Source organism: Eublepharis macularius, chromosome 12 (assembly GCF_028583425.1).
Source record: "Eublepharis macularius isolate TG4126 chromosome 12, MPM_Emac_v1.0, whole genome shotgun sequence".
Lineage (NCBI taxonomy): Eukaryota > Metazoa > Chordata > Lepidosauria > Squamata > Eublepharidae > Eublepharis > Eublepharis macularius.
Window position 1 is genome coordinate 21,366,042 of NC_072801.1, and position 24,530 is coordinate 21,390,571.

At 45.2% G+C, this 24,530-nt stretch overlaps 1 protein-coding gene across 1 annotated transcript in view; it reads left to right on the forward strand.

Moving 5' to 3' along the window:
* Positions 1–23,283: 23,283 nt before the first annotated feature.
* The window catches only part of LMTK2 (lemur tyrosine kinase 2), a 51,483-nt gene continuing 50,236 nt past the window's right edge, over positions 23,284–24,530 (forward strand). The window contains exon 1 of the mRNA XM_054992400.1: positions 23,284–23,661. Within this exon, the coding sequence (XP_054848375.1) occupies positions 23,532–23,661 (130 nt within the window). The 5' untranslated portion in view covers positions 23,284–23,531. The remainder of the gene's footprint in view (positions 23,662–24,530) is intronic.

Here is a 24,530-nt window from a genome sequence, read left to right on the forward strand (position 1 = left end):
GGGAGTACACATGTTCATGGAGGTTAGGGCCATTAATAGCTATCAGCCACGAAGACTCAATTGGTATTTATTTATTTTAATTTTACTTCATTTATACCCCACCTTTCTCCCCGATGGGGGTTCAAAGCAGCTTACCTCAGTCTCCTCTCCTCCATTTTTTCCTCATAAAAGCCCTGTGAGGTAGGTTAGACTGAGAGGGCGTGCCTGGCCCAAAGTCACCCAACAAGCATCTGTGTCACAGTGGGGATTCGAAACTGGGACCGCTGGATCCTAGTCTGTCACTCTAGCCACTATACCACACTGGCTCTATAAATGGAACCTCCATTTAATATACTACTGCTTGGGGCAACAATAAACAGAGCCTTTGGTCTCCACACCTTGCCTGGAGGTCTTCGTGGGCCATCTGTATGGCCACTGTGTGAAAAAGGAAGCTGAGTTAGTTGGGCCAACGGTTGATCTAATGTTAGTGTGAGTTGTTGAAACTGCCATTCTTCAGAGTTTAGTGCCCTCCCTGTGATCTCCTAGAAGTTACATTTCTGAAAGATTGTTTCAGGTGGGCAGTAATGTTGGTTTGCAGGAGGAGAGCAAGATTTGAGTCCTTAACACCTTGAAGATTTCCAGGGTATAAGCTTTCCAGTCATCTGACGAAGGGAGCTTTGATTCTTGAAAGCTTATTCCCTGAAATCTTGTTGGTCTCTAAGGTGCTACTGGATTCAGATCTTGCTTTTCTGAAAGAGTGGGTCTTGTTTTGTGTGCATCCACATGCATGCTCATGAAGGCACCATGCAGCGCCACAGTCTGCTTTTTCACACGCTACAGCCTTTGAGGTCTGTTTTGAAGCATTACAGCATAGTGCCAGACAGTTATATTTTTTCCTAATGGATCTGTGGTCTAAAGACCAAACTTCACCTTGCAGACTGCGGTGTACAACCTTCAGCAAAGCGTGAATGGTTGCGGAGAATCATCATGCAATCCTACACAGAGTTACACCCTTCGAAGCTTATTGACTTCAACAGACTTAGAAGAGTGCTTAGGATTCCACAGTAAGGATGTTAAAGCACATTCTTACTTTCACCTGCAAAATGTTGGCAGGCATGGAAGTAAAGTCATCCGTGGTTTAACATGAAAACTAGAAGCCAACCTGCACTCTGGCTTACTTGAGTTACATTGTTCAAGAATGATGCTTTCTAGCTTGGTTCAGACATAATACAAAACCATGTTTTATTATAACTAGGATTCAGTTTGCAGATGATCCTGGCTTTTATTTGAACAAATGCTGTTTTTATCTTCTTTGCTCCGTAGCTGAGTAGGGCAGTGTGAGGGAATAAACTACAGTGTATGCATCTGCGTATCCTTTGCAACTAGAGTTGGCTTAATTGTGATTACTAAACTAACTTCAAATCCTGGCTTCAGATCTTAGTATATAATTTTTAAAAAATTTACTTCATATCTACCCTGCCTTTCTTCCCAGTGGGAACCCAAAGCAGTTGAAATTGTTTTCCTCTTGTCCATTTATCCTCACAACAACCTTGTGAAGTAGTTTAGGCTGAGAGTGTGTGACTGCCACAAGCCCAAGCTCAACTATGGCAGTGTGGGGATTCAAACCTGAGTCTCCCAAATTCTGATCTGACTGGATCTTGGCCAACCCCAGTGGTGTGTCCCACATTCAGATGGTCACATAAACCATAATTAGTTTAATTAAACTATGGTATTGTGTGATGGTTAAACAGACTCCTCTGTACACAGAAGCAGTGCTGTGATCCAAGCAGAGCTGGTGGGGTTTTTGTTCTTTTTTTTATGCCCCACCTTTCTCCCTAATGGGAGCACCAAATGGCTACATCGTTCTCTCGGATCCTAGGCTGACACTGTTTCCACTACACCAGACTAGCTCTCTAGCACACTTTGAGTGCCATGTTGGTACCCCAAACTGTACCCTAGCCTCTCTCCATGTTGCCCACCACCCAGCTGTATGTTTTTTTTTTTAATTTCCTCATATTTTCTTGTTGTATTGCAGTGAGAACAGAAAACACTACCTTAAATGCCTTGGTGCTTAGCTAGGATCTTGAAACAAACAAACAAAAATCAAGAAGATCCATGACAAAGCTTCATCTTGATACCAACCATTTCTCTTCACTCTGCTTGTCTCTGGGGCCTTAGCTCTTCCTGTGTTCTTTAAAGGAAAAGCAGCAACTGGCTAACACTGCAAGCAACAGACTACCTTTGAAGTCTTGCTGACTTATACAGAACTGCAAAACTGCTGTAAAACTGCCTTGAAACACATTGCTGATAAACAGTTGGGCCCAACACACCTTCTCCACCCTCATTTTACACAAGCAGTTTCCACCCACCATGCTGTCTCTCTGGCTCTTGCATGGTTTCCTCCACACTCAAATCAATTCACCCCAAGATCTGGCCATCTCCCTTTGAAGCAGCTTTCACCTGTTGCCTCTATAAATGGCCCCTTTCCTTGCTATTGCCTTGCTGCCACAACTGGTTGTCAGGTGCTACACAAGGATGCAGTGGTTGTAGGAAGAAGGATGTGTGTGTGTGTGTAAAAAGTTGTCAAGTTGCAACCAACTTATGGTGGCCTCGTAGGGTTTTCAAGGCAAGAGATGAACAAAGGTTGTTTGCCACTGCCCACCTCTGTGTAGTGACCCTGGACTTCTTCCGTGGTCTCCCATCCAAGTATTAACCTGGGCCGACCCTGCTTAGCTTCTGAGATCTTATGAGATCAGGACTAGCCTGGGCTATCCAGAGTAGGCAGGAGGATATGCTGGGAACCAAACAATCTAATCATGGGACTCTCCATCGTTTATATGAGGAAGAGCATAAAGTGTTCCTTTTTTAGCAGGCACAAAAAGAGGTGGGCATAGTTGGGAGCTGTCAACAACCTAAGGGCCTGGCACTGTAAAGTTTCAGCAGTGGTCACAGCCTGCCCTCTCCCTCTGAGGCTTGGCACTGGCCTCCCCTCCCCTCTGCCCTTTCTTTGCATGTTCACTACTTGCCTCCATGTTCCAGGGTCTGTCTTGATCTGGTTTATAGCTATGCTGGGGCTGCTCCACAGCATCTTCTCTTGAGAGAGCCCGTGGAACAGGCCTTGGATTCTCCTCCAGAGCAACCTGCGCAAGTGGACGAATTGATGCTCTATATAGGGAAGGAATTAGGCTTGTGTCAGAAGATCAGTATTGCCCACTCAGTTTGGCTGTTGCTGTCTGATGGCCTGCAGCCGGGTCCTTTTAACTGGAGATGCTGGGAAGTGAAACACTATAAACTTCAGCCTTTGTACTTTCTCTAGACCAGTTCTCTCTCCCTTCTTTACATTTCTTTCAGACTGCCCGTTGCAGTTGACTCTGGGATGTAAAAACTACACAAGGCAGGCAGGGGAAGGCGAAGAGAGGTTTCTAACGCCTCTCTTAAAGTACTAATTTTTCCATCTGAGTCATCTAAGTCCCTGCTCCATTCTCTCGCTTCAGGAACAGCTCCGCTCCTCTCAGGGATCAACCTTCTCAGCAATTTCAAATTTACATTTATGTCTTTAGAAACTCAGTATTGTGTTTCTTCACAATGGACTTCTGTTGTGAAAGCAGCTCTATTATTAGCCTGAGCAGGTTTTGACCTCTTTCCACTGAGTCATATTTGCCATTTACCAGGGTATTAAAAATAATGATTATCAGTGTTAGTCTCTACACTATGTAGAAATAGTGTGTTTGTGTGTATGTGTGTGTTAACCTCTCAAAGGTGATGTTTATAGTAGGATGCTTCCACTTTAGGATACCTTTGTGCTGTTCACTTATTCCTTTTTTGTAACTAGCAGCCACTTAAATTAAAATGATGGTTCCCATGACACTAAATAAATGCTCTGCATTCCCTGTTTGTTTTTTAAGTAACACTAATTCCCTGGGATAAGATTCTTTCACCTAGCAGTAAGTCCTGCTCTGCAAACATTTTGCTTTCTCCTGCAACTGTCCCTTTTGCATTTTTCTCTTTCCCTCTTTTTTGTTTCTGCTTCTCAATTAAATTAATTATTTTCTGTTCACCTGCTATAGGTGTCGGCATTCCTGAACTGACACTTTTTAATTAATTAGTTAATTAACTTTATTTATGGTCCTCCTTTCTTGCTGAGCACGAGGCACTCAATAAAAAATGCACTACAACTCAGATCACAAAAACTAGAACCATTTGGGGAAAAACACATCAGTGCTGGAGGAGCAACGGCCTCACCAGAAGTCAGAAAAAAAGAAAAACCAGGAGCAAGGTGGAAGGATTTATTAAGGTTTTTTTTAATCCCTACGTATTTCGCTTTAAGCTTCGTCAGGGGATCTTCTATGGAGAATTTCAGGTTTCACCTTGAGCAATGGAAATGTGTGGGGATCAAAAAAATACATCAGGTATGATATATCATAGTGCAAAACAAATGAAATGACAAAAGCAGAAAACAATGCAGTGTAAGAGCAAGACAGTACATGCCATACTACAATCATGTTCCCTTTGTAAAAGTTCCCTCTGTTTCATTATACTAAAGGTTTGTTCCCTTTACAGAAATGACCTCCTGAACAATTCTGTTCTAGACAAGAACTCTGTGTGTGTGGTGGTGTGTGTGTGAATTACTACTTTTCACTTTGCAGCCAAAACGATTGCTCATTAATTTCCTTTCCTTTTTAAATGCATGTCCATGGAATGCCCCTGCGTCGTTTACTAACTTGAAGCCTCCAAAATCTCCAACCAATAAATAATTCAGATCTGTAGTCCTCCTTCTGCAAATCTACCATGTAACGTACCTGAAAGAATGAGAAATGGCCCTTGTGCACTTGCGTAATTTGAAATGAAGAAAATGAAACTGAAGCTAATTGAAAACCAGCTGGATCATAAACCCAGACTGGACATGTAGAGGATGCGGCACCATAGGAGAAGGGATGGAAGCGCGGTAGCATGGAGCACACATGAGATGGTGTTAATTTCCTCTTTATAAACATTTTTTTGTTAACATCCCTGCGATGACTCAGTAATTCAGAAGCACTTGGAAGGTTTTGAGGGCTAAACTCTAAACAAGGAGGACGTCAATTGAAGGTGCCGTTCCGTGACATGACTGTGGGGTGACATGACCATTTCCCAGCAATTTGCAGGTATTTGCCTCATGATGGCGTGCTTTTGCTATCTCATATTCTTCTGTGAGGCAAAGCAAATTGCTGTGCATTTTATCTATCTGTAATTTTTATGTTATTCACAGGGTTTCATTGGCTAGGTTTGGGACTCGAGAGGTTTTTAATTATTTGTATTAGGCCGTTATTTTATTGTGATTTTATTGAATATTCTATTTTTGTATTGGATTTAACTGCTGTAATTGTTGTGAACCGCCTCAAGATCTTCATTGAAGAGAAGCAGTATAACAACAACAACATTCGATTTATATACCGCCCTTCAGGACAACTTAATGCCCACTCAGAGCGGTTTACAAAGTATGCCATTATTATCCCCACAACAAAACACCCTGTGAGGTGGGTGGGGCTGAGAGAGCGCCTAGAAGCTGTGACTGACCCAAGGTTACCCAGCTGGCTTCAAGTGGAGGAGTGGGGAATTAAACCCGGTTCTCCAGATTAGAGTCCTGCCGCTCTCAACCACTACACCAAACTGGCTCTCAAAAATTGAATAAATAAATAAATAAATAAATCATACATGGAGATCTCTGTGCTGGATCCATCTCTGGGATGCCTGCTTCAATTTTGAACTTGTGCTGCTCCCTGCTGTTGTCGCATCAAGCACCTGTGTGTGTGAATCAGTGAGGCAGAACTTTCATATTGCCTATTCAGTGGCAAACGGGTCAGTGTAAACTATCTTAGTGTAAGCTGTTCTAGAATACTTCGATTTCTAAGTACTGGTTCGGGCTTCATTGTGCATGCCATGATTTCTCTGCATGTGATTGCTATATGGCCATGGTTCTGCTCCTGTCAGAAGACTAGCTCTGCCTAGAGTCCCATAGTGTTGGATTTTGTACTTCCAGCACTGTCATACACTTGTTCAGATCATCCAGGGATTTGGTGTCATCAGTATGCTGAAGTCACCCAGCTCTATTGTTTATTTTCCCTCCAGCAAAGTCAAATGGTGCTGTAGACGTTTGAGCAAGTGATTGGAGGCTAGCTGAGGAACAATATGATCAAGATGTATTGTCGAAGGCTTTCACGGCCGGAGAACGATGGTTGTTGGGGGTTTTCCGGGCTGTATTGCCGTGGTCTTGGCATTGTAGTTCCTGACGTTTCGCCAGCAGCTGTGGCTGGCATCTTCAGAGGTGTAGCACCAAAAGACAGAGATCTCTCAGTGTCACAGTGTGGAAAAGATGTAGGTCATTTGTATCTACTCAGGAGGGGTGGGGTTGAGCTGAGTCATTCTGTAAGAGTTTCCCAGGGTGTGGAATGCTACTGGCGGGAGGCTTCACTGTATCCTGAGGAGGTTCTTTTGCATATGGATTGGTGCTTGATGTGCTAATCTTCTCTGCAGGGCTATTGTCGGGTGTGGAGTGTTTTGTTGGCCTGGTGTTTTTCAGAACTGGAGCCCATGCTCTGTTCATTCTTAAGGTTTCTTCTTTCCTGTTGAAGTTTTGCTTATGCTTGTGAATTTCAATGGCTTCCCTGTGCAGTCTGACAAAGTAGTTGGAAGTGTTGTCCAGTATTTTGGTGTCCTGGAATAAGATACTGTGCCCTGTTTGAGTTAGGCTATGTTCAGCCACTGCTGATTTTTCAGGCTGTCCAAGTCTGCAGTGTCTTTCATGTTCTTTTATTCTTGTCTGGATGCTACGCTTTGTGGTCCCAATGTAAACTTGTCCACAGCTGCAGGGTATACGGTATACTCCTGCAGAGGTGAGGGGGTCTCTGCTGTCTTTTGCTGATCGTAGCATCTGTTGTATTTTTCGGGTGGGTCTGAATACTGCTTGAAGGTTATGCTTTTTCATAAGCTTTCCCATCTGATCAGTAATTCCTTTGATATATGGCAAAAACACTTTTCCTGTGGGAGACTGTTTTTCTTTGGTTGTTTGATTCATCCTGGGTTTGATTGCTCTTCGGATTTCATTTCTGGAGTAGCCATTTGCCTGAAGTGCGTGGTTTAGATGATTAATTTCCTCATTGAGAAAGCGCGGCTCACATATCCGTCTTGCACGATCCACTAATGTTTTCATTATGCCTCTTTTCTGTCGGGGGTGGTGATTGGAGTTTTTTGTGTAAGTACCGATCAATCTGACAGACCATCAACTCTCACCAGAAGAAACCTCCATCTTGGCAAAGGGAGGAAACTTTGCAGTCACCCCCACCAGAATTCCTGTGGAAGACATCATTGCAAATGTAGAAGCTGCCATCCGTCATCTACCTGAAGAGGAAGCTGAGGAAATAAGAGGAGAGACAGCCAGGATTCTACGAAAGGCAAAGCTTCCCGCCAGCAATATAACACGCAAGGAGAGAGATGCCATCAAGACCCTCAATGCAGATCCAGACATCATCATTCTACCAGCTGATAAAGGCAATGCTACAGTGATCATGAAAACAGAGGAATACAAAAAGAAGATTAAGGAACTCCTGGACCCCTCCACCTACAAAAAACTAAAACGAGATCCCACCTGCAAAATCACCAGGCTAACAAATGCGCTGATCAAGAATTCCTCACTACATCCCGACACGCACAGCAAACTATGCAAGACAGAAGCACAGCCACCTAGACTATATGGACTCCCCAAAATACATAAAGATTCAGTCCCACTCCGACCCATTGTGAGTGCCATTGGTTCACCGACATATGAATTAGCTAGACATCTGGCAGATCTCCTGCAGGACCACATCGGGAAAACCTCGTCTTACATCAAAGATTCAGCAGATTTCATCAACAAAATCAGTTCTCTGAAACTCAATCCACAAGACATACTTGTCAGTTTTGATGTTGTATCCCTGTTTACCAAGGTTCCAGTAAAAGACACTATTGCACTGATTAATCAGATTTTCCCAGAGGACGTAACAGCCTTATTCCATCATTGTCTGACAACCAGTTACTTCCAATGGGACAACGAATTCTATGAACAGATGGATGGGGTGGCCATGGGGAGCCCACTCAGCCCAGTTATAGCAAACTTCTACATGGAACATTTTGAAAAAACAGCTCTAGAATCAGCACCCCACAAACCCAGTGTATGGTTCCGGTTTGTGGATGATACATTCATCATTTGGAGCCATGGGGAGGAAGAATTGATGGAGTTTTTGAATCATCTCAACAACATCCACCTGAACATACAATTCACAATGGAGAAAGAAAGTGAGGGAAAACTCTCATTCCTGGATACCTTGGTCATCCGCAAAGCAAACTTTCAGTTAGGTCACAAGGTCTACAGGAAACCAACTCACACTGATCGGTACTTACATAAAAACTCCAATCACCACCCCCGACAGAAAAGAGGCATAATGAAAACATTAGTGGATCGTGCAAGACGGATATGTGAGCCGCGCTTTCTCAATGAGGAAATTAATCATCTAAACCACGCACTTCAGGCAAATGGCTACTCCAGAAATGAAATCCGAAGAGCAATCAAACCCAGGATGAATCAAACAACCAAAGAAAAACAGTCTCCCACAGGAAAAGTGTTTTTGCCATATATCAAAGGAATTACTGATCAGATGGGAAAGCTTATGAAAAAGCATAACCTTCAAGCAGTATTCAGACCCACCCGAAAAATACAACAGATGCTACGATCAGCAAAAGACAGCAGAGACCCCCTCACCTCTGCAGGAGTATACCGTATACCCTGCAGCTGTGGACAAGTTTACATCGGGACCACAAAGCGTAGCATCCAGACAAGAATAAAAGAACATGAAAGACACTGCAGACTTGGACAGCCTGAAAAATCAGCAGTGGCTGAACATAGCCTAACTCAAACAGGGCACAGTATCTTATTCCAGGACACCAAAATACTGGACAACACTTCCAACTACTTTGTCAGACTGCACAGGGAAGCCATTGAAATTCACAAGCATAAGCAAAACTTCAACAGGAAAGAAGAAACCTTAAGAATGAACAGAGCATGGGCTCCAGTTCTGAAAAACACCAGGCCAACAAAACACTCCACACCCGACAATAGCCCTGCAGAGAAGATTAGCACATCAAGCACCAATCCATATGCAAAAGAACCTCCTCAGGATACAGTGAAGCCTCCCGCCATTAGCATTCCACACCCTGGGAAACTCTTACAGAATGACTCAGCTCAACCCCACCCCTCCTGAGTAGATACAAATGACCTACATCTTTTCCACACTGTGACACTGAGAGATCTCTGTCTTTTGGTGCTACACCTCTGAAGATGCCAGCCACAGCTGCTGGCGAAACGTCAGGAACTACAATGCCAAGACCACGGCAATACAGCCCGGAAAACCCCCAACAACCATCAATATGATCAAGCCCAATTCAAACAAGATGCTTGTGTCATTGGTGGGTATTCTTCTGGCCATGGAGGTGGACTTCAGCCTGTACTGGATGGGGTTCCACTCCCTCCTAAAGGATCATATCCAAAGTTTGAGATTGTTTTAAGGTATGGTGTTATATTTGGATCTTCAAGAAGTTTCTGTAGCTTGAAGTGCCCTTTACTAGCTTATGTCTGTTGGAAGGAAAGAACTGCGGAATGTCACTTAATGCTATCACAGACATTGGTGTCTAAGGGAGTCGGTACAGGGAGTAGAGTCAGTACAGGGCTAGATAGGTCACTGCTTGGCTTTGCCACTGTCCATTTCTGTCACTTTGCTACCCACAATGCTACACTCAGAGGTTTCTTCCTTCTGGGCTGTTTTCACACGTCTTATTGGCCACGGAACATCGTGCAAAGCTCCCGGAATGACAGCATCTTCCTGGCGCGATTTCGTGCAAGAACTGGAGTTATTATGATGGGAAATCGCGCCAGGAAGATGCTGTCGTTCCGGGAGCTTTGCACAATGTTCTGCAGCCGGTAAGACATGTGAAAATGGCACTGGTCATTCCCCCCTCCCCTTTTATCCACCATGAGGGCTTGGCATGCTTTCTACAATCTTTCTCCATCCTAGTTTTGATAGAAATCTAGAAGCCTTTACTCTGCCTTTCCTATCTAGTATGGAGTTCTCTTACAATAAGGAACTTCTGTTTCTTTTCTAAGTAACAAACCTTAGTGTGAATTTATTCCTCCAGAAGCCAAACTGCACAATTCTGCTGTGCAGAGACACGGCTCTGCTTTCAAGGCTGGCTGTGCCCTTTCTTGGAAAGAAATGGATTTGCCAGGGTTATCCATTCTCTGGTCACATCAGGTTTAAATCACTGTCGTGCACTTTACACACGGTTGCCTTTGAAGATCACCTGGAAACTTCTGCTGGTCCAAAATGCTGCAGCAGGTAACGAATCCACCACTCCATATTGACAGATCTACATTCCCTTCCAGTTTGGCCATTTTCACACGGCTTACCAGCCTCCAGAATGCTGTGCAAAACTCCCGGCAGACAGCATCTTCTTGCGCAATTTCACGCAAAACTCCCAGATAACAGTATCTTCCTGGCGTGATTTTGCACTAGAAGACGCTGTCTGCCAGGAGTTTTGCGCAACGTTTCAGAGGCTGGTAAGCCATGTGAAAACGGCCTTTGTTTCGGAATGCCAGGGGATACCCTCTGTTGGTCTAGAAGGGCAACACCACCAGAGGGCTTTGTCATTTTGGCAGTTTATGGCTTGAATCCTGCCATCCAATCTTCTCTCTGCCCAACTTGACCATGGAGGGTTATGGGAAAGATAAAATGGAAGAGAACATTGTACTCCATTCTGAACTCTGCCAGGGAATGGTGGGATCAAAATGTGACAGACCCCAGAAAGACGAAGGATTTTAAAAATTCTGATGTCTTTGTTGTTTCCAGTATTTCTATGATATATTACAGGGTGTCACAAAATTCTTGAGCGAGAGAGTGAGAGAGAGCATGCACGGCATGGAATCATTAAGTTTTCTGTTGAGGCATGCCTGACAGGAAATGAATTTTTCAGCAGAGCTTCTGTCAGCAAAATATTCATCCGCTATAATCTCCTACTGGAGTAACTTGCTGTCTGCTTAGAATGACTGTTGCTCTGCCACATGGAATTGGAACAAAATGGCATGATTTCAAAGAACACATTCCTTTGGCCGCCGTAACACAAATCCTACTGACATGGAATACATGCTTTGAATGCAGAGTAGTTTCCGTTCATCCAGGCAGCTGGGGAGGAAACTGTAGGGATTTCCATTAAGTGACATTAGGATTGGCTTTCATGTGACGTTTGTCAGGGAGGGATATTAGCGAGAGTCAGTAACAGAGCTATGTCATGGGGTGGGGGTGGGAGGATGACAAGAATGAAGCTGTGGCATGTGGTATTACATAATTATGCTGTGTACAATTGCCAGAGCCCATTTGCAGAAGCACTGCAAGGTTTATTCTAAGCGTTTTCTTTCCTCCATTGCACAAGCAGTCGGTCCAGGATGTCCACCCATCGAGTGAACATGAACACACACACACAATTGTTTTTTTAGCTGGAAGAAAGGCAAACAAGAAAATAGAGAAAGGAAATAGGGTGGTGGGTAGGAAATAAAGAAGAGAGGGGGAGAATAGAAGGAAGGGAAAAAGAGCAAGAAAAGAAGGGAGGCGGGGGAGATGGTAAAGCACAAGAAGACGGGAAGTGTGTCCAGTCCTGGCTGAGTGCTGAGCACAAGGCAACTTGGTGTATCTCTGAAGGGTGGAACCAGCAAGGAACAAGGCTTGTTTAGAGGCAAGCAGCAGAACCTTGGATAGCTCCACAGCTGACGGCTTGTTCCAGTGACCATTAGAGGTGATCAAACTCTTAAGCAGGAGAGGGCAGGCTTAGCTAGATCCAGCCCTGCCCCACCTTCCTAGGGAACGGAGGACTGTGCTTAATGGCCCTGTGTTTGTCTATGGAGCCTGGCATTTGCATGGTGTTTTTGGACCTTCTAGCAGGTGCCATGGTGTCTCTTCGTGATGGTATTCTTGGAAGCTGTGGAACCCACAGACTCCATCGTTCAGCTTTAACAGCTGTTGCTCTCGAAAGCAGATATTCCAAATCTTAACATTGCCCTGGGCTGTTCGGGATCTCTGTGACATCAGAGCAGGTATTTTATTTAAATACTTGTGCCCTGCCTTTCACCCTGAGGAGACCTAAAGTAGTTTACAACCCAAAAAGGGGGATTATACACAAACCAATAAACAAAACGGCACAACAGCAGACACCATCTTGGTATGGCCCTCCTCCGAAGATCTGGGCGGCAAGCCACGGGCTAAGGGTCAAGAGCCCTGTGGCTTTTGCCCTCTGGTCACACCTGAACAGAAAGGGGTGAGAATCCTCAGCAGGATGGGGCAGCTCCTCCAGTCTTCCCCTTCCTGCTAAAAAACTCCCTCCTCAAGCCCACCAAGACCAGAGCAAAGCAAATCAACCACTATCTACTGGACAGCACCTACCGCCTGCTCTGTTCTCCAGCAGCACATGAATTGGGATCAGTCCTGTCCCTCAAATGAAAGCTAGAGGATGGGGTGGGGTGGGGTCGTAAGACAAGTTGTCTGCAGTGATCAGAACAGATTGGAGATAATCTTTCAGCTGTGTTAGGGTCATTTTTTAAAAAAAAAATCTTGTTTAAAAAACCCCCAGACCTATTCTTAAAAAAAAGTTTTATCATCATCGAGCTGCTGTGTGATATGTCAGCAATTCACCTCTGGAGAGTTAATTTTTTCTTCTTCTGAATGTTAGACTTTGTTCCTTGGCTTTCATTTCCCTCTAAGAAAAGCTTGCTGACAGGATCAAACTCTCTTTCTCCCCCACCCCACCCCACCCTGTTTTGTTCAAACATCGCCATGGTTTTCTGTTCTTGTTTCCAGATGCTGTCAAGACTGGGGATGGGCTAATCACTTGGGGAGATAGGGCTGGATTAAGGACTGTGGCTCTGAAAGCATCAAGAGACAGCAGGACACGAGACTCCTCTGCCTTGAAAGCTCTAGATGTTGAATACGGAAAGCCAAATGGAAATGTTCCAGCCTGAGTGCATTTATTTATTTATTTAACTTATAGTAAGCTCTCCCCGCAAGCAGGCTCAGAGTGGATAACAGTGTTTGAATCTACATAAAATTGCCATTTAAAACCATAAAACCAGGGCTTTTTTTCAGCAGGGATGCGGTGGAACGGAGTTCCGGAACCTCTTGAAAATGGTCACATGGCTGGTGGCCCCGCCCCCTGATCTCCAGACAGAGGGGAGATTTGATTGCCCTCTGCACTGGCATGGAGGGCAATCTAAACTCCCCTCTGTCTGGAGATCCGGGGCGGGGCCACCAGCCATGTGACCATTTTCTCCGTGGGCAACCCACTGAGTTCCACCACCTCTTTTCCCAGAAAAAAAGCCCTGCATAAAACAAATTCAGCAGTAAAAGGAACAGCACTAAGAGGCGGCCCATATTACCCATTTCGAAAACATTTCTATGGGTGGGAGGTGAGGGACAGCAATGGTCCAACAGATGGAAAGAAAAAAACAGGAAGGGGTTACGTTCCCTCTCTGTAGGTGGCTGGACAGAAGGCTCATCCATAACCCAGCCTCAGCCATATGCCTGGCAGAACATCTCTGTCTTGCAGGCCTGGCGAAAAGATAACAAACCTTGTTGAGCTGAAGGCCAAATCCACACACACTCATCATCCGCTTATCTTGCGCAGTCCATGCTGTGCATCATCACATTCACCCTCCCAGTGCATCTTCGTGGCGCAATCAGTTCTCCACACACCACTGAGTAAAGCGTTATAGTGGGCAATTCCGTCCTCCGTCATCAGCGTTGACGGTGCACATCACTTCCCATTTTTTTTTAAGTTAGTTTTGCGCTATACCGATATTCCGACTTTTAAGAAATGGCAAGGTTCCCTCTCCCTCAACTTTGATTGGCCAATTTTTTGTTCGTCACAGACCACTTTCTAACAATTGGCTGGTGACATACGCATTCTCCAGGGACCATTTCTTTTCCCGTGCAAACTGCTGCTCACTAAAGTAGGTTTTGCAGTATACCGACCTTTCTTTATTGTGCAAATGCGCTATGAAAGCCCTTTAAAAAAAAAAAAGGGCCAGGCAAAAACAGATTTCCGCCATTATCAAGTGGTACGGAAAGGAGGTGCAATTGGGGCGCAGTGATGGCGGGGAACACACGGAATGGGAAAGCGTGTGAGTATCTGCTTGAAAAGCGCCGTGGTTGCAAAAAAGGTGCGGAAACAAAAAGGAAGCGTGGATTCGGCCCAAGTCTCAACAGACAGAGAATTCTGCCAGGTTGGTGCCAGGACCAAAAAGGCCCTGGCTCTGGTTGAGGCCAAGCAAGCTTCCCTAGAACCAGGGGCCACTATTTGTAAAAATGTAAGCATCAGATCTCACTTTGCCTATTTAGTACGGTGCAGACTTCCAGGATTTAATTATTTGTTGGCTTCCATCCCAGTACATGGGATCTTACAGAGTTACATCTGATACAATTAAATGGGGTTATAGATTAAGATGAGGAAAAGATCTTTCAGTAGATATTCTAGAGGAAGCATGGAGGAAATTAATTAATGAAATGTCGGAGATTTTGCTTAAGGTAGGAATTAGAACCCATTGTTTTGTTTTCTGAGGGCATTACGCTCCAGCTAAATTTTCTTTGTTGGATGGACCAACAAAAAGGTACTCTCATCCTTGTGTGACAGGAATGTACAGTGGTGAAAGACTTTTGAAACTTAATACATAATGAGAGCAATTCTAAGCAGGTCAGCTCAGAATCAGGTCTGTTCAATGGTGCTTACTCCCAGGAAGTATTCTTAGGTTTGCCCTGAATATTATTTTTTTAATAGTAAGCTACATATTTATTGGGAGAGTATTCCAAGAAAATTAGGAAAGAACATGTACGTTTAGTCAGGGATTTAATAATAGCTGCACAGATGGCTCTACCACAAATTTGGAGGCAGTAGGGACTCCAAAATAATAAAAAAGAGAATGGCTGTATAAAATATGATGTGTTAGTTATGTGCAGGGCTTTTTTTCAGTGGGAACGCGGTGGAACGGAGTACCGGCACCTGACATGGAGGGCAATCTAAACTCCCCTTTGTCTGGAGATCAGGGGGCAGGGCCACCGGCCATGTGACCATTTTCGCCAAGGGCGATTTAAACTTTAAAAAACTCCCTCCTTGTTCCAGCTGACCCAAAGTGACGTCATTGTGCGGTCCTGAGTTCCACCACTGAGTTCCACCACCTCTTTTCCCAGAAAAAAAGCCCTGTGACAAGCTGGACAAATGAGTTTGTTCAGAAATGGCTGGAACTCAAACCATCTGCTAGAGAAGATTAAAGAAGAGATTGTGGAATGTATCTAATTTCGAATTAATATTTGATAGGTTCTTTACTTCTAGTTTTATATTTGGCAGTTAGTTATGTTGGGAAAAAATGTAACAAATACACAGCATTGTGACTTCGGGTATTTGTTATCTCTTGATGTAAAGATAAGGAACTTAAGTTGTAATTGGACTAAAAGAAGGAGAAGGGGCTAGTATAGTATATTTATAATAAAAATTAAATCAGAGGGTGGCTGGCCCCAGACCTCTCAGCAAACTTCATGGAAGCCTGAGGATTTGAACCCAGGTCTCCAATACTCTGGTCATCCCTCTAACCACTATGCCACTCTTGCCAGACTTTGTGTTTCAGATGCTGGACTGCATTTCCCACAGAGAACATTGTTGAGAAGTACTGAAGATAATGGAAAAGCAGTAAAATAAGCAGCTTCCCTGAGCTGATCCAATTAACCCAGTCTAAAAAAAGAATTCTTTTTAAACACTTCCCACGTACAGCAGCCGTGGAAGTAATGTGGCAGCGATAGCAGCGCATAATTAGGAAGCATGCAGCTGTTCAGTTAGATAACCCAGTTTTGTACAATCCACCCTCCGGTTTTCTGGCATTTCAATAGATACACCTATTTGGAAATCTTCAAATTGTTAAAGCCTCTCTCTTTTTTTTGCGGCAATATGAACCAGGTATTTAGCCTGTGTTTTTTGCACTTCATACTTAGCTGGAGGGAGATAGATCGGTTGTAGCTGCCCATAGCAAATGCAAAAAATAGATCTTGCAGCACAGGCTTTCCCCCCCCTCTCAAGATGAGAGCACAAGAGGGTGTCAAGGAGCTGTGAAGTGAGAGAGCAAGGTTTCGTATCTGGAGTGGTGCAGTAGTGAGGAGGCTGAGCTGTCAGTTAAGCTTAAATCTCACCTCTCTGATCATCTCACCAGCAGAATTATACCTCTTGACTTCAGCAGACCAAGAACTCTGCTTGGGCTGGCTCTGTAGGCAGCCTAAGGCCATGCGTTCTCTCTGCTCTCCCTCATCAGTAATATTTATTTATCTATTTATTTCACCTATTTATAGCCCAGCTTACTTACTGAGAGCTGAGGCGCATTACAGAATAAAGAGAGAGAAAATGTGTAATCATACAACATAAGACAACCAATGTATGATCCAATAGGGCCAGAGATACCAAGTGTCTGGTCATAGATCCAGAAGAGTTAGCCGTGTTAGTCTGTAGTAGCAAAATTGGAAAGAGTCCTGTAGCTCCTTTAAGACTAACCAACTTTACTGTAGCGTAAGCTTTCGAGAATCACAGTTCTCTTCGTCAGATGCATCTGATGTCGCATCTGACGAAGAGAACTGTGATTCTCGAAAGCTTACGCTACAGTAAAGTTGGTTCGTCATAAAGGAGCTACTGGACTCTTTTCAAGTGTCTGGTGACCCTGTTCTCCTGTTCACCCCCCCCCCCCCAGCCCAGCCCTGCAGCAGCAGACACCGTCCTCAGACCCTGCAGTGCCATCTCTCTCAGTGTCTCAGCTGCAGGTGCCTCTATAGAGCCCTGGGCTACCTTCACCATTAGCACACCAGCAGCCGACTCCCAGGCACATCCCTGGAGAACAGCCTGCAGCCACCCAGCTGACTCACCCTTCTCCTGCAGATGCCCAGGCAGCTCAACCTCAGCCAGGCCCACAGGAGATTGCTGGCAGCATGAGCTGGGCAAGCACAGACCCCAAGCTGCCAAGGGAGCCACTGGAGAGGCTCCAGAAGCAGCAGGGGTGAGCCAGGCAGAGAACAGAGCAAATGCCCTGGGCTGGGCTGGAGTGGGTGGGGCCAAGAGACTGCAGAGCCTACCTAGCCCTCTCATCAGATAGGCTGGGAGAAGGGTCACACAGGGAGGCTGGGTGAGGATTGGGAGACGATCCAGGGAGGTGGGGCTCATCCCTAGGCAGGCCACCAAGGGGTCAAAAACACCCTGGTGCATCTATTGGATCATTTCTTTTCGCCCTTGATGGCAGGTGATGTGAAAGAATTCTGCAAGACATATTCAGTGTGCCAGTGGACCTCCGCTCAACCTCCACACGGAGCCCCCTTGGCTTCCTTACCAGTAATCCAAATGCCCTTTGAGCATGCGGCCATGGACTTTGTGGGGCCCTTGCCATGGATGCCAAGGGGTTACTAGTACCTCCTGGTCCTCATGGACTACTCTACCCGATACCTGGAAGTTGTTCCCCTCCGCAACATGCAGACTGTGGGGGTAGCAACGGCACTGCTTTGGTTCTTTGCTCATGTGGGCCTACCCAGGGAGATTTTGACAGACTGGGGTGCCCCATTTACGGCTGCTATGATGAAGCAATTATGCCAGACACTTGGCATCCGACAGATCCATATGTCCACCTACCATCCCCAAATGGATGGGTTGGTTGAATGTTTCAACCAGACCTTGAAGTCCATGCTGCATAAACTATAACAGAACAGTCCACGCCAGTGGGACTTGTATGTGGACCCTTTGCTTTTTGCTGTGCGGGAGACCCCACAGGCCTCAACTGGCTTCACTCCCTTCGAGCTGCTGTATGGCTGGAAGCCCTGAGGGATCCTAGTCCTAGTGGAGTCCCGCTGGGTGGACCCTGGCCCTGCAGAAGGCATAGATCCTCCTGAATATGTAAGGCGACTATGGGACCAGTTGGACAAGACTTGGGAGGTGGCTGGGCAACATCTTTGTGTGACCCGGCAGGCGCAGAAGGAGCAGTATGACAAGGAGGCAAAGACATGGTCCCTGACTGTTGACAGCAAAGTTCTGGTAAGCTGTTGGGTCTTACCCCAAGGCCTCAGTGACCACTGACAGGGACCATTTCTGGTGACCCAGGTCGTGAACCCTTTGTCATATGAGGTACAGTGTGGACCCCCCCACTGGCATAGGAAAGAATTGCACATCAATGATCTTAGAGAATGGAAGGAGTGGGAGCCTGTGGAATGCCAGTTGGCCAATGATCCCCATGCCCTCCCTGAGGGAGATCTGCCATGGGGGAGTCAAGAACCCACTGACATTATGTCCAGGATGGATGACGATCTGACACTAGTGCAACAGCAGCAGCAGATTCATCATCTGGTAGAACAGGTGCCTGGCATCTTCTCCTACAAGCCAGACTGTACCTCTTGGGTAAGACACACAGTTTCCACTCCCCCAGGGCAAGCGGCCTGAGCAGTTTGGTGCCCTATCCCTCAGAAGCAGAGGGAGATGGTGGCTCAGGAAGTTGATGATATGCTGTGCATGGACATAACTGAGCCCTCTCACAGCACCTGGTGCAGTCTGATAGTTTTGGTACCTAAACAGGATGGGAGCACCTGGTTTTGTATAGAGAGGTGAACAACCTGGCATAATTCAATGCCTACCCCATGCCTAGGGCTGACCTCTTGATTGATCAGTTGGGCACAGCCCATTACCTGTCCGCCATAGATCTTACCAAGGGCTATTGGGAGGTCCCTATGAAGGCGTCCAACAAGATGACAGCCTTTGCCACCCCACAGGGCTTGTTCCAATTTAAAGTGATGCCCTTTGGACTTCAAGGGGCTACCGCTGCATTTTAGAGGTTGGTCGATTGGTGAGGAAGGAGCCTCACACAAACTTCAATGACAGTGTGCACAGCAATGGAAGCTGTAAACTGGCTAAAGCAAGTCATCATGTGAGCCATGCAAAATATGGTGTTAGAAGGTGTAAGATAATGCTTTAAAAGCCAGGTAATTACTACAGTAATAAGGGCATAATTCAAGTGTGTTCATATAGATTATGGGCATCTGAAAGTGCTGCAAAAGTGTTACTATTTTTATTATAGATTTTTTAAAAAGTTACCTAGATAAATAGATGCTTGAAAGAGGATGCACTTACTGATTAGTTAAGATATTCCATGAAGATACAGTGCTGGTTATAGACTGGATGGGGAAAAAACAGATATGGATGGATGTCATCTTTGAACTCATTGTTCCAAATCAGTACAAATCAAATTCAAGTTTTATTGATTTTCACTGTGATACAGTTGCTCATGTCCATCAATAAAAATAGACAAAATCCTTCTAAGCCATCCAGAAATACGTGACAGTTTGCTTATATACATTATAGCACAGTGCTGGTTTTAGCAACCATCAGTGAGTTCATGTAAACCTCTCTGGCAGAATGCAAATGGCATGATAAAATGTGATTTTGTTTAAATTATGGTTTATGCAAAGTCTGTGTTCGTGATGGTGAACACAGTTCGATAGTATGGGTCACTAATAAACTGTAGCAGTCCACACACATTCTGTTAAAGAGTTCTGAACCTTGATCAGGCCAACAGCAAACTCCCAAACCAAAAATAGTGTAATATTTTTTTCTGAGGACCACTGAAAACAACACAAAATAGCTGCAAGCTTTTGAGATCTCCATACCTCTTCATCAGGCTACCTTTAAAAAAATCCAACTCATTGTGTTCTTCTTAGATGAGATGCATGTTCCCTATTTCATTTTATTTCACTTTGGTTTTGTACATTTGTTTGTACTATGTAATCTTGGTGCACAGTTTTTATATGCACTTTATTACATATAAAGTGCATATAATATATTACATATGTAATATAAGATATTACATATATTACATAATTTAAAAGTACAATATACATACATTATATACATATAGTGCTGATTTACTGACACTCAAATAACCTTGGAAATTCATACATTTTACAGGAAAAAGTCACTATGAAGAAACAGAAAAATGGCTTGGAAATGAAGAATCACCTATTTGAGTGGCTCAAGGAAGGTCAAAACAGCAGGTAAGAGAAATTCAAAAGCATCTCTAAATTTTACAAAAGTCCTTTTCTGAAAAGTCCCAGTATTGCTGGAAGAATCTGTGCCCTCACCGGGCTGTTATCTAATTTTTGACACAATTAGCTATTTGGGGCACTTTGCATTGAAATTAAGGATCTGATTTGTCAACCACATTATGGTTCTTAAGCTTGCCTTGTTCTATAAGGAGCATTTTGATGTTAAGGGCAAACATCTTTCAACATCTCTGAGGCAGTCAATCCACATCTTCATGTATACCCCCAAAGAATTCTGAGCTGCCTCTATTCAGGCATCATCTGCAGATCATCTCACATCAGACCCACACCTTGGAGAACAGCATAAGCAGGTTAAAACCAGTCACTGCTTTGACTCAGAGTGTGACTAATACAGCCGGGAGCCTCAGCATATGAGATATATATGGAATAAGACGCAAATGTGTCAAACTTTCACATCAGCCCAGATTGTAATGCCTGTCTAGCTACACATTGTTTAATGGCTCCCAAGGCGCTCAGGGTTCGCCTCCATGGTTATTCTCACAACCATCCTGTGAGAGAGGTTAGACTGAGAGACAAGGTCTCACTTTCCCTTCCCTTCTCCCTAAATAAAGGGGATGATGAGTGATAGCTGCACTTGGCTCAGTTTCCCAGTTCCATATAGTGATTAGGGCTTCTGGAATGTTGTGCTCTTGTTCACCTCCTTGGAATCCCTGTATCTAAGAACATAAGTAGAGTCTTGCTGGATCAGAGCAGCGGACCATCTAGCCCAGCATCTAGTCTCACACAGTGGCCAACCAGGGCATAGAGGCTTGGGCCTTCCCCTGATGCCGCCTCCTGGCACTAGTATTGGTTTACTGCCCCTGAACATGGAGGTTCCCTTTAGTCACCATGGCTGGTAGCCTCTGATAGACCTAGCCTCCCCAAATCTGCCTAATCCCCTTTGAAAGCTATCTGTGCCTGTGGCCATCATGTCCTCTGGCAGCAAATGTCACATTTAATCACTTGTTGTGTAAAGAAGTTGTGTGGAATATTTGTTTCCTTTTCCCTCCATTTGATCTTTACAACTAGTAAGGTAGGTTATCCCGAGGGAGCGTGACCAGCCCCTGGCTGTCTAGCGAGCTTCATGACTGAGTGGGGATTTGGATCTGAGGGTTCCCACATCGTAGTCCGATGTTCTGATCACTTTGCGGCGCTGCCAGACTTAGTGGCTTGCAGATGAAAATAACTATCAGCATTTTAATAGTCATCGTCATCAGTCTTTAGTGTGTTAGCAAAAAGCCATTGCGAAAATACAAGAGAAAATTAAATGCACTTTAATAGTGTATTTTAAGTGCTCAGATTCCCACATTTTCAATCTGAATGTCTTGTTTCACCTGCTTCCATTTATCCATACTCCACCTGTCCCAATTTACTAGTTTCCAACCTTTGTCCTTGTTTTGTCCCTCTTTATGCCATTTGTGGATGCCTTATTTTTATCAGTACGAGTTGATATCAGAGTTCAGCCCCTTCCCTTTGACTTTAGCGATTAAATCTTTGTGTGCATATGAGGAGGGGGGCATCTTTCACACATCCATAAGGTTGCTGGGTCTCAAGTTTTGGCCCTGAAAGCTCAGATTTAGGGGGTCATTCTCAGCACCTCAGAGTGGTTGAAATCTTAAGTGGCTGGCTTGATGGTACTGGGGGAGTGAATGGTCCTTCTCACAAAATGTGTAGTGGAACAATTTACTAGTGAGACAATCTAATGCATTAAATTAATATGTTATAATGTGTGAAATAATACATTATTAAAGAGTTCAGTGGATGTTAAGGAGGGAAAAAAAGGCAGAGAGGAGAACTAAAAAAAGATGCTGTTGGTTTCCCAAGCTGAAAAAGAGCTTGGTAAGATCTAAAGTTTGGGAACATTTTAAGTCGCACTAACAAAAGTATAACCATGCTGTTGCTTTGAGTCCCCCCACTCCCATGAATCAATATGGCTCCTTGCAATTTCTCTCTGTTTTGAGGAACAGTAGGATGGTGCCACTGAGCATACATAGAGTGCATTCCCATCAATGTAGAACTCCTGGCCTGGCAGCTGAGGTACTGGGAGGCCAGTGGCCTAAATATCAGCAGGCCTAAGCAGAGATGTACTCTTCAAAGCCCATTGAATTAAATGGACTGCAAGAGATGTAGTACGTCTGCAAAGGATGGTACTGTAAATGGTCTTAGGAGGGCCACACTACCCCAGCACCTACCCCCAGGGGAGATACAGGGGTAATTGGCCTACATTACAAGGCTGCTTGTAAGGATGGATTAGTGGCTGCTAATAAACATGGAATGTTTTGAACACTGAAAAATGCTACAAATACAGAATTATCTATAATAAATACACAGTATACACAAACAAATTATGATATCTTTATACATGCAAAGTATTATTTTATACCTATAATAATGCCAAATATTATTCATGTAAAGTTTTTACTTGTAAATACACATCCTCGTGAAATACATACATATAATTAGAATGTAATTGTAATACATGTAGATATAGTATACAATATATACACATATATCAGTATCACACACACATACACTCATATATGCAAAGTATAATTCCAAAAGATAAATATTATTTTATCTATTTTTATGCAAAGTATTATGTATAAAACATTATATACGCATATGCACGTGAAATGTACATAAATATACATACATATTTAACAATGTAATTGTAATACTTAGACCCAGTATATAATTATAATTTATACACGAACACAACCCTCAAATATATGTATGTGTGTGAAACAATTTATAAATATGTATAGATTTTAAAAATTGGCACAACCTGCTCGTCACAGTGTAAGGCTTCCGCAATACACCGAGTCCAATTTTTTAAAATATAAAAGAGAGCGAAGGGGGGCGAATAGTCCCATCCCTGACCGAGCCTCTGCTTCGCGCTCCTCTCGGAGAGCGAGCCCGATTGGTCCCTTCCACCCGTCCATATCCCGGCTCAGACCCGCCCTCTTTCCTTTCTCATCCCCTCTCCCCCCCTTCTCCTGTGCTCTGCGGGGGAGCGGATCGGCCCACGATTGGCTGCGGGCGCTGTCACTCCCAGCCGGCCCGCCCCCTTCTCAGGTAGCCCGGAAGATGGCGGCGTCGAGAGGGGCTGCCGCGGCCGTGGCCGGTGGCGATGCGGCCGGCCGGGTGGCGTGAGGGGAGCCGCCGCGGTGGGCTTTCCCGACCGCTCCCCGCTTTTCCTCCTCGGCGGGAACCGATGCGGGGGGCCGCCGAGCCGCGCGGGCTGAGGGGAGACGCGGCGGCCGGGAGGCCCGGCGGAGGGCGGCGTTGAGGAGCCGGCGGGGGAGAGAGCCGGGCGGCCGGCGGGCGCTGCGTGAGCGCGGCATGCGCGGGAGACGCCGGCGGCGGGGGGGTTCGCCCCGCGGCGCCGGCCTCGGCCTGGCGTCCCAGCTTTCCTTCTTCCTGCTGCTCCTGGGCGGCGGCGCGGCCGTCCCACTTCCGCAAGCAGGTGCAGGTGAGGCGCGGGGGTGGGGGCGGCGGGGCCTCTGCCCGGGCGGCGGGAGCCTTCCGTGGGATCGGTTCTGGTCCTGAGCGATTGCCAGGGCGGAAGGCGCAGCTCTTGCCAAGGGCCTGATGGCTCTTCGCTGCCTCCGAGGGAGTCGGGGCCACCTGGGAGGCTTCTCTTCCGCCTAACAACAAGCCTGTGAGGTGGAAGGGGCGAGAGGGAATGGCTGGCCCGAATTCGCCAAAGTGTCCCACGGTTCTCCCCCCTCCTCCTTGAATCCTCATAACAGCCCTGTGAGGTAGGGGAGGCTGAGGGGGAATGGTTGGCCCCAATTTGCCCAGAGTGTTTCATGATTCTCCCCCTCCTCCTTTGAGCCTCACAACAACCCTGTGAGGTAGGGGAGGCTGGCAGAGAGTGACTGGCCCCAATTCACCCACTAATTTTTATTCCCCGCCCTTTTTTTTTTACAATTCATTTTCACAACATCCTTGTGAGTCTGGGAAGAGGGGGCTGGCCTGAGATTCCTCAGTGAAATTCATCTCTGAGGGGTTTTTTGAACCTGTGCGTCTCTGGTTTAAGTCTGATACTGTGATGCTTTGTTCTATAAATGCACAAATAACATTCTATAAATGCACTAAATAACAAGACTTTTAAGAAACAAGAGCAAGATCTAGGTATTTCTGTGTTGCAGATGAAGAGTCATAGCATCGTGTTTGTGATGCCAAACCAGGCATGACTCTGGGAAATCCATGGTTAGCATTCCTGTGATTGAATCAAGGAAAGAAGTTGGTGGGAGAAGATCTGACCTGCTTCCCACAGTTTTCCTGGTCTGAAACCTGCCTCCCTAGTTGCTCCATTTCAGAGTGCAGGCAGAAGAT